The sequence below is a fragment of the Plectropomus leopardus genome, chromosome 18, assembly GCF_026936395.1.
Source record: "Plectropomus leopardus strain MGB_pleo_1.0 chromosome 18, ASM2693639v1, whole genome shotgun sequence".
NCBI lineage: Eukaryota > Metazoa > Chordata > Actinopteri > Perciformes > Serranidae > Plectropomus > Plectropomus leopardus.
Genome location: NC_142193.1, coordinates 19004931 through 19017137, shown reverse-complemented (window position 1 = coordinate 19017137; position 12207 = coordinate 19004931). Strand labels below are relative to the sequence as shown.

The window sequence follows — 12207 nt, the reverse complement described above, 5'->3', positions numbered from 1 at the left end:
AAGGATGGGTATCATTAATATTTTAACGGTACTACTACTCCTACAAATACTGCTTGTTGATTCAGTACATTAATGGTACTCTGGGGGGTTTAAGGGGAAAACAAAGAATCAAAATTAAAAACTGAATTAACATTACTTTAGTTGCGATGCATGTAACAACAGTATATAAAATAACATTCAGCAATTAAATTGTTTTGAACAAATCACTATTTTAGACTCTAACATATTTCAGGTTGATGGGAGATGAACTTCGAGCTACGTGGTTGAAAATGGTGCATTTCCCCCTCTGTATGTGATGTAATTTCATTAAATATTTTGAAAGATTGCTTGTTTTCGCCCTTACGTGCAAACAAGTTGTTGTTGTACTTGTGATGATGCAGCATTGGCATCAGCTCTCGAGAAGTATACGCAGATCAAAAATGCGTCATGACACAAATGACTTTTATCTTATTGCAAATTAGAAATGGAGTTGGTGAGATAAAAACTCTTCAAGATAATGTTCATGTAACCTAAAAAAAATAAAAAATAAAATTTTCATTCCTCCAATGCCGATAGCAGAACTGTTAACGCTGGAGCTTATCAATACTCTATAATAATTCGGTACTGGTGCACGTTTATGCCAGGTTTCGGTACCCATCCCTACATAGCACTCACAAGTTACAGAGGCCAGAATGAATATATGTGCTACTTTTTTTTCCAGCATTTATCAGCTATTTCTCTGGATAATAATGCAGGTCACTGACAGTTTATTTTTTCTCTTCTTTTAGGCTAAGCATGGAGAGAGAAAGAGTCTGCACCATGAAGGTCTTTCTCACTCCACTGATGCCCTTTCTGCTCTTCCTCATCCTTCCTGATGGCACCGTGTCCAGCGTCTGCCCAGAGGAATGCACGTGTTCCACACCAGAATCCATGTTATGTTTCCACAGACACTCCTCTACCATGCCCAAAGGAGTGCCCCAATCCACAAAAAGTCTCTTCCTCTTTGCCAACGACATTGAGGGCTTGACAGTTGAGGACTTTGACGGTCTGGAGAACCTGGAGCTGCTGGATCTCAGTCAAAACAAATTGACTGAACTTAGTGATGGGATTTTTGAACCTTTGACCTCTTTGAAAAACTTGGACTTGTCATCCAACCAGATCACCCACATTTCAGAGGAATGCTTCAAGGGTATGGTACTACTTGAGCGCCTTTATTTGTACAGTAATCTTATCAAGACCATCCACCCTGCGGCCTTTAATGGCTTGGATCACCTGCTGGAACTCAAACTACAAGGCAACCAGTTAACATCCCTGCCTACTCTCTCAATGCCACTGTTGCTGCTGCTGGACCTTCGCTTTAATGTCTTGCCCACCTTGGGTACAGCAGACCTCCAGACTCCAAATTTGGAGTCCCTCAAATTGGGTGGTGTGAGGCTCACCAGCCTGGATAAAGAGCTCATTGGTAGTCTAAAAAACCTCCATGAACTAGACATCTCAGGAAACAAACTTGAGTCCTTCCCCTCAGCACTGAAGGAGACCAAGGGCCTGATTCACCTCAGCCTGGCTGGGAACCCAATGGGTCCTCTTAAAGTTCAGGACCTGGAGAACCTTGGAGAGCTGCAGGAGTTGGACATTAGCAGCCTCAGTTTGCAAGGTCTCCCTGAGGAAGTCTCCCAACTCTTGCCCCACCTTAAAAAGCTCACAGTAGCAGAGAACCCTTTCAACTGTCTCTGCACCTTAGCATGGTTTCCAAGATGGCTGAGAGCACAGAGCATCACCCTTGAGAGAACAGAGGAGACCCGCTGCCATTTCCCACCTATGAATGGTGGGAAGGTGTTGGAAAGACTGGAGTACAGGGATTTTGGCTGCCCCACTACAACTACAGTGACCACTAGTACTGTCAAAACAACTACTACCCTGCCCATTCCTATCTCTACATTTCCAAGTACTACTCGAGCTATTCCAGTCTCCAGGGCCAGTGACGACCCCACAAGCGAAGGCGATGACTTCCCCCTGCCCCCTGTCCCTGCATCGCCCAGCAGCAGCAGCATGAACCCAGAAGAGGAACAGCACTTCTGTCCGCCTCACACCTGTCTGAACGGAGGTACTTGTCGTTTGGACCAGCATGGTCAGGTAGAATGCACCTGTCCACATGGCACTTCGGGCATGTATTGTGAAAACCATCACCCGCCTTCTCCACCTGAGGCTGACATCCCTGTGGTGACTGTCCCTGTCGACGCACCAGACATCAGCTCACACCAAGCAACCGCAACCTCAGTCCTGCTTGACCTGCACCGTTACATTGAAATGCGGCCATACATCCGTGGAATCCGTCTAACCTACCGCAATCTCTCTGGGCCGGACCGCAGACCGATTCAACTCAGCCTGCCAGCATCATTCCCAGAGTACAGACTGAGAGGCCTAAAGCCGAACTCCACCTACGCTGTTTGTGCCAGTCCACTCGGTGCCCCTAGTGGCATAGACAGTGTCTGCACTGAGGCCCACACGGCTGCTGAAAGCATCCGGGGGGGCCCTAATGCACAGTTTGATGACCAGAAGCTGACCACCATGCTGGTGCCTGCAATTGCCATCTTGTTGCTCCTTCTACTGATAGCAATAGCAGTGGGAATTTTTTGCTACCTTCGCAGGAAGAGGGCCAAGGGCCACCTGGACCTGGACTGTGAGCCGTCACAGCTAGAGTTGGACGGAGTGAAGGCTGGTTTGGACAATGGGGCACTGCCTCAAAAACAGCCCCAACTCATGATCCCTGAACCTGCTGTCCAGAATGGCAATCTGGAATATGAGGTGTTGCTACTACAGGATCACTGTACATCGAATAACAATATGACTTCACACAAGCCGTCCTACTTCTGACACTTGGCTTTGACTACTCAGACCTAAAGGAGGATGTTAATTCTTCAGCTCTGTTTTCAACAACCGTGAAATGCAGAGAGCAACAAATGCTGTTGTGAAAGTGGAGAACACAGTATCAGCCAGCCAACCAGCAAAGGAGAAACTGGACATATGTTAAACTCAGTGCCCTTCGGTTGTCTACGCAGACATTAAACAAGTTCAAAAATGTTTGGACTTTAAAAAGTGCCTCTTATCCATTCACACCCTGCTTCGATAGTATTTCCTCACCCACATAGCTGGACTGGCAACCTTTCAGCTCCCATGCTATGATGCTGGGAGTGATGGTGTGTTGTGATTGGCTGAAACGAAGGGTTAAGGGACACAGAGACCTCAAGCCCTTTTTCATACAGGAGAGTGCACTGCCTTGGGGTTGTGCTGCCATTTCCCCATCACAAGAACACTATCAGCAATAGATTTTGCTGCATGTTGTAACTCTTCAGTGCTACCCCAAAGGAATCAGTGCTTGCTGTGAATGACCTTTAAGACACCAAATGAAGTTGTGCTGAGAAAACAGCTGATGCTTGTATTGCTTTATTTGGCTCTTTGTGATTATTTTGTTTTGTATGTATGTTTTTTTATACTTGTTTTTTTTTACCGTGCAACATTGTGACTGTTAACAGCACTCCATACCCTCCAAACCCCCCACTTCTTGTGACTAACAGACAAAACAGCAGATTAAAATCTTTGAAGATTAAAACTCGTTTGGTACCAGCGGAGTCAATCAAAGGGCTTTGCCCCCAGAATGTCAGACAGTCTAAGTAGATGTGAGTCTGGACGCACTCAAGAGTAAATCCCTCTCCTCGATGCTGAAGCCCTCAGCCTGCTTTGCCATCACAAAGGGAGAAGGTAAGCAGGATTACAAAATGTACAGAAGGAAGCAGTTGATTGAACCCCTTCTGTTTCAGCACTGCAGTGATTTTCAACCAGTTTAGATCTTGCCTTAATAACAGTAAGAAGTCCATGACTATACCACAGCAACTTCAGAGACATTATTTATTATTTATATTCCCTGCAAGGGAAAATCTGTTTTATCCCTCAACCACAATTCACATACAACATACTTCTTGGCCTGGCCCACAACAAGCAAAGCAAATAGTGGTTGTGTGTTGTGTTTCCCTTGAGTAAAAATAGCCTGCTCCGTGAAATGCTGTGCACTATTTCTCCTTGGCAAGAAGGGTCCCAGCTTTGCCCGCTTGCACCTAACCAGACTATAAAAAGGCCAGATGCAGAAGTGAAGCAAACTTCATAGTGTTTGTATTGTTGTACAAAGGTGAAAGAGACTCGCAGAGTGGGACGGTTATGATGCAGACATAGAGCGCTGAGATCCAAATCTGTGACTACAGGGCAAAGAAGGACTAAAAGTAGCCTTTTGTGTGTGTGTGTGTGTGTGTGTGTGTGTGTGTGTGTGTGTGTGTGTGTGTGTGTGTGTGTGTTTGTAGATCTTTCAACTCTAGTGCAAGTACATGTTCTGTCTTGTGCAAAAACCTGCAGACATCAAGTTACTATCAGTTACCCCTTTATCTGCCCGCATGGCTCGGACTACATTAAATCCCAAACAACTCTACCTGTAGGCAAACACACCAAAGACACATCTGTGAATGTCTGTAAAGTTACCTGCATAAAGTATTCCCAGCGCACAATTAACAGTTTCCTACTAAGATGCCTTAATAACCCACACAAACAACATAGCAATACAACTGGAATATTTGTTTGTAAAATAAAATACATTGAAGATAACCAAAATTATTTTCGATGGCATTGTTAATTTCTCCCTGTTTATTTTGGGAAGCTCTTTGTTTTCATTAATTGTTGTTGTTTGTTTTTTTTAATTCTGTGAACATATTTGTACAAATGGAAAAAGTGATATTATCATTAAATGAATATCCAAAAATAGAGCTAACCGAGTTGTCTTTCTTTGAAGTTTCCACCTTTTGCTTATAAGAGGAAGGATTAGATTGACAGGCAACAGGGGGATTATGTTTGTCATTAACTTCCCGTCCCTTTTAAGCTGTCACTCAACAGGGCGAGGGGAGAGATCACAGAAGTGGGAGTCCAGGAACGAGACAGAGTAGGGAACAAAGTGCTTGTATAATTATGCTGGATATTATAATCACCAACACATTAGTCAAATTGTTTGTGTCTGCATGTGCATAGACACCCACGTCAAAATGCCAAAATTCCATGGCGATCTATCAAATAATTCTTGAGATATTTTAGTCTGGTAGACAAAATGACCAGCCAACAGACCGACATGGCCATCCCTACAGCTTGCCTGCTTCTAGTGCAGGTAAAAATCATTAACTCATCCAGGCCTCTTAAATGATTTCCAAGGTGATGCTATTAATAACAAAATGTCTAAGTGTTGTAAATATATATATATTATTAAAAATATATTAGATTCTCTGCTACATTCAGCAGTGCACCCTCTTCCCAAATGTTTTTTTTTTTTTTTACAAGACTATTAAATCTGTGCTTTCAATGGACGAGAGGTCTTGGAATTCTTCCTCACCAGCGGTGAGCTGGAGGCAAAATGGAAATAAAGATTATGATTGAAAACACAGGTTGTAAGTGGATTTAACCATTGTGAATGACTCACTGGTCTGAGCCTAATGAGTGAGCATTGTTTGCAAGCCCACACAATAAACAGGCTGACCACCCATGTGTTTTATAGGTAGGATGCTGGTAGGGGATTGATGCAGCATGCACGCACACACGCCCACACCTACAAACAAATGCATGCAAATACTGGCCCAATAGCTGGAAGCTGTTGTGCAAGGTCCCATGCTAACAACACAAACACATAAAACAGCTCCGCTCCTGTCATGGAGGCCCTATTATATCAATTTGCTAAGAGAGAGAAACTTCCGAGTGAAATAACAGGAGAGACAATGCACCCCCTGCAGGTCAGTCTTTAACAGTCTTTAACTTCTGCCTTCTTCCTCCACTGTTTTAACTTCCTTTTGTCTTGAATTTTTTAATAACATGCATACATTTTTTAATGTTGTCAGCCTCTTTTATCGTTTCCTAAATAGAAAAGTACGAGGACAATGGATGAGGGTTAATTGCAAGCGTGTGTGCGTACTGGAGGGACTCCAGGCAAAAGGACAGAACAAATACTTAGATAATGTCAGAAAATACCTGCTGCTGAAAGAATGTATGCATGTTTCTGTCCTACTCTCTGGACAGGCATCTGCAAATGTTCATGTATGTGAATAAGAAAAGGAGACAGAGAACAGTTTGTATGTGTGTCTGTTTCTCTCCTTCCATAAAACAGTCCCTCTTTTCTTCCCCTGGCTTTAAGAGAAACCTGGTTCCTGGATGGGGTCCAACTTTGACGCTCACACTCAGCCTGCACTGCTCAATGGACCCTATTGTAGTTTCAAGGGACCTTTTTTCACCATCATCAACCCCCCAAAAAATTCCACAGGGAATTTACTTCTGAGTAAATATTTTTTTTTCGCTCCCCTCCTTTCTGTTTCTCTCTCACTGTAGTTTTTGTTTCTAAATTAGTTTCCATATTCAGGGCTGTGAGAAGGCAGCCAAGGACAATGTGTTAAACCATCGGGTCATGTGGCTGCGAGAGGCGTTTGTACTTCCTCTGCACGTCTTAATCTTTTACTCAAATTACTTTTCTGTCTCTTTCTCTCTCTCTCTCTCTCTATTTTCCATCTTCCAAACAGCCCTACGGCCCACGCGGCACAGCTGACCTCGCAGTAACCTCAAACCATCTCTCCAACCTCAGCCAAGAGTATTTACAGGCAGCAGTTCAGGGGGCATGAAATTAACTCGGTGAAAATCACAAGATGAAGCACTGAGCTCGTCATGCACTACAAAAAGACAGCACACGAATAACTGAATGACATCTTCCATTATATTTCTGATTCAAGCAGCAGAAAATGCTGACTGTTTTATTAACCCTTTGAAACCTGGATCTGCCTTCTGATGCCTTTCAAAAGTATTTAAACCTTTGCACCCCTAAGCAAATTGGTTTGATTTCTTTCCAATGAGCAACTTGGCAAGAATTGTCCTCCAAATTTCAAGAAAATACTAGATTTAGAGAAATTTTACTTTTTTTTTTTTTTTTAAAAAGCTAGGGAAGATTTTCCAGAGAAATATATGTCTAATTATTATAATTACACATTTAAAAATAATTTTACAGAATGATTGTAATTTCTAGGCAGTTTTTCATGTCATTCCCTGCTGCCTGTATTTTTGGTTGTTTAGTTGTTTTTTATGGGATTTTCTAATTTTCTGATAGTTTTTTTGAGCTAACTGCTAATTTTAAGGTAATTTCTTGACTTGCTCATTGTCTAATTTTATTTTAAAGAGATCGCCTAGGTTGCCCAGGTTTCATAGGGTTAAATCTATGACACTGTCTTCAGCATGCTAATCAACAAGCACCAAGGATTTTGAAAAAGGGATTTAAAGCAAAAAAGGGTAAGAGAGTAGAGAAGGAAAAGAAGAGCTGAGTTGAGAAAACACACCACCACTTTGTTTTTGGAACCTGGTTCTCTGGCTCCAGTTTTTGGCCCTGTGCTTGTTTCCCTACAGTACTCGTTTCAACTCTCCTGCCCCACATCCCACCTTCCCTCCCTCTAAATCTTTCTGAAGTAATAATAACAGATGAAAGGTGGTGTGCCACCGGTTGCTCTCATGCCGTACAGCTGCCAGTCTGTGCCAGCAGATGGCCCAGATGCTGCTCTGACTAAAGGCAGTGAATGGAAAGACACAAAGTGAGAAGAAAAACAGGAAAAAGAAAAGGAAGAATTTGACTTTGGTTTGTTCTTGGCAACACACATGAGCAGGCACACATGTAATTCATTTCACGTGCTGTTTGGTGGATTATTAGATATAAAAACAAATGGCAGTGTGATTTCCCCAGAGCAGATATTTTCTTCCATCCTTATGCTCATTTCAGTCTTTTTCAGTCACTGTCTCCCCTCTGACTAGGATATAGACGACCCTCATTATCATTTCATGTTGGAAATGGACATTGCAAACTGGCATGCCAGTAATGTACAATAGCAGTTAATCAGGGTAATACTTTGTGTAAATTATGGGTCTAGAGAAGACAACTGCTGGGGGTCACGTTCAACAACTAAAGACTATTTTCATTATCCATTAATTTGCTGATTTTTTTCAAATACTTGACTAATCATATATGAAATGTAGAAAAACAGAGAGAAAAATACCCATCACAACTTCCCAGAGCCCAAACTGATGTCTTGACATGTCTCACTGATGTTGTCTTGTCCATCCAAAAGTTGAAAACTGAATTCACTGTGATATATGACAGATAAGTAGAAACACCTCGCAAATAAGGAGCTGGAACCAGAGAATGTTTGGCTTTTTTGTTTTCATTATTTTTGCTTGCAAATTGCAGAAATGTTTCATTGGCTGTCAAAATAGTTGCTAATTATTTTTCTGTTGATACATTATTCAACTTATCACTTCATTTATACAAGCTTGCCATTCTTGAGTTGAGTGAACATTGCTGTTGAGTTTCTTTTCAAAAAGTTTTTTTGGCACTTGAGCCAACCAATCTTGGTCCATTATTTCCAAGAGAAGGCAGACATCTCTACAGCCGATATCTGCATCACTCGGCAACTCACACCAAAAGAATCTAGATTCATAAAATAGCAATACAGGTAACAGGAAAAAATACGCGTTTGGGATATGGGGTGAACTGTCCCTTTAAAATGTAAAATCAAGAGCCAAAGCAAAATATGACTTAGTGTCACAAAATGGCAATGGCTGGTTGAGTTTATAGAAGTAGAAAGAAAGTCGAGCTTCAGGAGCTCAAGGTGTTGAAAGAAGCAAAATATGAACATAAATGAGGACACCAGAAATGCAGAGTGATGAGCCAACAAATGCTGTAAGATAAGAACGAGAGGATGGAAAGAATTAGAGGAAATTAAAGAGGTGGAGCAATGATGAAATGCAAGGGAAGATGGAGATGGGGGGGTGCTGTTACTGGCTGAGTCCAAGCAGGGCCACATGCACTGAAAAGTTTGTCCGTCTTTGGAAATGCACCGACGAGGGGGGGTGGGGGCTGGGGGTTGTGGAAGTGCTAATTTTGTGTGTGTATGTGTGTGTGTGCGTGCATCCAGTGTGTGCGTCAAGCAGAATTAAAGAGCACCTAAACAGAACAGCCTGTCACTGCTGGAAAGCAGCCTTGTATGCTTGTCATTTCAAAGGAATGGAGGGACAGTGGGCAGGGGAACTTTATTTATCCAGAAAAACATAAGCAAATGAGTAATATGGTATTAATGAAAAGGATAGGAGGTCTTAGTGGACAGAGAGGAGATTGTGGAGGGTGAAAGGGGAGCAGGAGGGGGTAAAATACTGGCATATATTGGTTTCAAACTACTACTCCATAATCAAACATACCAGAAGAGTCCCTCAAATCCAAATAAGCTCCCTAAGACTGGCAGATAAGGCTAATAGCTCAAGCGTAGAGCCATCGTTTAAACTAATCAGATCCAGTTATTCTAGAATAAACACATGTAAGAGTAGCTCAAAGCTCTCTCCCATTTAACTGGCAGGAGGACACAGACAGTCCTTTTCTGAATTTTAACTTGTTCAAAATGAAATTAAAGGTCAACACATAAAGCACTGTGGGATGAGTGCGGTGAGGTCTGGATATCCGTAACCGGCGTTGTTTGCCTCCCATGGCCTTTGTAAGAAAACAGCTGTGATGAGACCTGATGAAGGTCTGACCAGCTGTTCGTGGAGCTAGTAGTTAGAAAAGCCAGAGGCAAGCGAGGGGCTTAATTTTAAAACTCAGCAGTAAATTCCAGTGATTGTCACCAACAGGTACGGTTACCACATGAGCGTCTGTCAAGCCTCGGTCTTCACGCAATGCTTCCTTAATTGTCGGGGGGCCAAACTTTAACAATTCAAACAAAAACTAAAACACAAGACAAGTATCAGTAACTGTATGGGGGCTGTCATAATTTCTTAGTTGCCTAAAAGTAATCCTCTGGTTATAGTTCTGTTTGTTCTTTCAGTGAATCTTTAATCACGCACACATTAGAACTGTTGTGCTGCCAAATTACCTCAAGGCAGTGTTTATAGTACACACTGACAGCAGGTAAACAGGCTGAACTGAAAAATCATAACCAAGCATATATTTAGACCAGTAATGAGGCACTTAAAGCTGGACAGGTAGTTTTATTTTGGCGTCATAAGGCAAAAATCCAATAACAAACTCCAAGCTTTTTGCAGTTTAAGTAAACTCAGTGAAAACTAGAGTTCTGCACCTCCTCTGGGATCGGTTTTCAGGCTTTAGAAAGTTTGGGCCATGACAGGAGACTTTCACCAATCACAGGTCATTTCAGTGAAAGGCGTTCCTATTGGTTGTTCTAAAAATTCAGACACAAGTGCATGTCGCTTTGGCAAAAATCTGATTCCATGGTGGAAATCCTGCCAAGAAAGTTGCTACTCCAGCATTGGCAACAACTGCCTCCACTGCAAAGCAACCCCAAAAAAGAAGACAGACAAAAAGAGTCTAAAAGTGGGTCTGACGCTGTTGGTTTTTTCATATTAAAAAAATAAGTTTTTATTTTTTATAAATATTTTTCTAAAATATTGGATAAGCATTTCAGAGATGTAGAGAAAAAGTTGCTAAGTTTAGCCTTTTGCTAACCAAAGCTAAAGGTTCACAGCTTCAAGTTCACGTTTATGAAGGCCTGGTCAATGTTTGCAGGAGCCTCGAGTTACAGTGTCCAACGCCTCAATCTCCACTGCTTCAAACCAGCTTGCCATGAGGACAGCAGTTAACAACTCCACAGATGGACCCCCATTCAGCAGCTGCTGGAGCACGTTGTGCTTTAAAACTGATTTTTTCTGCCTATACGCCAGCATCAAGTCTTAAAAGAAATTCAAATTACAACTCTGACAGCATCTCTCTCTAATGGATTGTTTGTTTGCACGTTTGATAAAAGACAGAAACAAAGGACAAACTGTCATTCACCTCCCGTGACTGGACACAGTGACGCATTAAAAAGACCATGGGGTTTATGATCCAATAAAGTCACTGTGCATCGCATTAGTCACTGCAAGAGGCCACATGTGAATCCACATAAAGGGGGGTATCAGTGGGAGAGGATCATCTTGACACAGCTCGCTTGGCAGAGTCCCCAGTACTGATGAAAACAATATTACTCAGCACTTTATTTTAGCTCATTAGATCAGCCAAGCTTCTTAAACAGCTTATACACACACATAGAGACTTACACTTCATATACGGTGAAGATTAATTATGGTATGTTGCAAAACAGAAATTCAGTGCTGAGTTCAGGTCAGGTAAGCAGATGCTAAGGCTGGCATGCTATTTAGGCAATGTTTCCTGTACATTAATCTAAGTGTAGCTGCTCTCTTCTGTTTTGGCTAAATATTGACAGAACGTCCAAAATGCCATAAAAACTACAGTCGTAATTACAACTTTTAAATCATAATCTAATTACTTAGTAAGCCATGCAAGACATCTGCTGTATTTACTGGAACTGATCTTGAATTGATACTGTCAAAAAAATAAGCCAAAATTACAACCCAAATCCCCCACCGCAACAACTATATTAAGACTAAAAACAATCTCTCATGCGCTTTTACATTTCTTCTTTCAACAGGAGGCAAAAGATTTGGACCTAGGAGCTGATTTAACTTGGAAAGTATCGCCTACTATTTCCTTCCTCTCCCTCCAGTCTCCTTTTTATCACTCAATTTTCCCAGACGTACAGCAACTTTTAAGAGTCGAAACCTGCAGCAAAAACAAAACAGCAGAAGCATGACGTCCATAACTTAAGAGTTAGCACGCTGACGGGGAGAAAGCCAGCCGAGGCCTCGGGGGCCGAGCATTCGGGCCTCTGATACATCCCCCTTAACACCGGCAGACATTCATCAAACACTGCTGTGTACACATCCTGCGCTAACTTTCAAACTCTGCTTGCATCATGGCTGCACTGTGTATACACATCTGCAGATTCCGCGTTGTTTGTGGCTGGAGCTCCTGTCTAATCTCAAACTGAGCCGAGCTATGCAGTAACGTGGGTGGGCATATTACGGGTACGGGCAAGCGCGGAGAAAAGAAACATTCCACTCATGTCATTAGCTCTGCAATCACCAATGCAAAGGGGTATAGCTCACATTTTGGATATAATTGTAGGTTAGCACTTAAATGAGGATTTCTGTAAATTATTCAAATTGGATTTAAATCATTTCTACACAATTTGAGCACCGTGTAAGTGTGTGTGTGTGTGTGTGTGTGTGGTGAGTGGAGGGTGGCGACAGGCACGGATTATGTGCCTGTAATCC

The 12207-nt window shown here is 42.2% G+C and overlaps 2 protein-coding genes across 2 annotated transcripts in view; one reads left to right on the top strand and one right to left on the bottom strand.

Annotated features, from left to right (window-relative positions):
* vasnb (vasorin b) overlaps positions 1-4787 on the top strand; it is a 28431-nt gene extending 23644 nt beyond the window's left edge. Inside the window, exon 3 of the mRNA XM_042504154.2 lies at positions 768-4787. Coding sequence (XP_042360088.2) covers positions 775-2853 — 2079 coding nt within the window. The 5' untranslated portion in view covers positions 768-774 and the 3' untranslated portion in view covers positions 2854-4787. The remainder of the gene's footprint in view (positions 1-767) is intronic.
* Positions 1-12207, bottom strand: part of coro7 (coronin 7) — a 144780-nt gene that overhangs the window by 61979 nt on the left and 70594 nt on the right. The gene's annotated exons all lie outside the window — the stretch shown is intronic.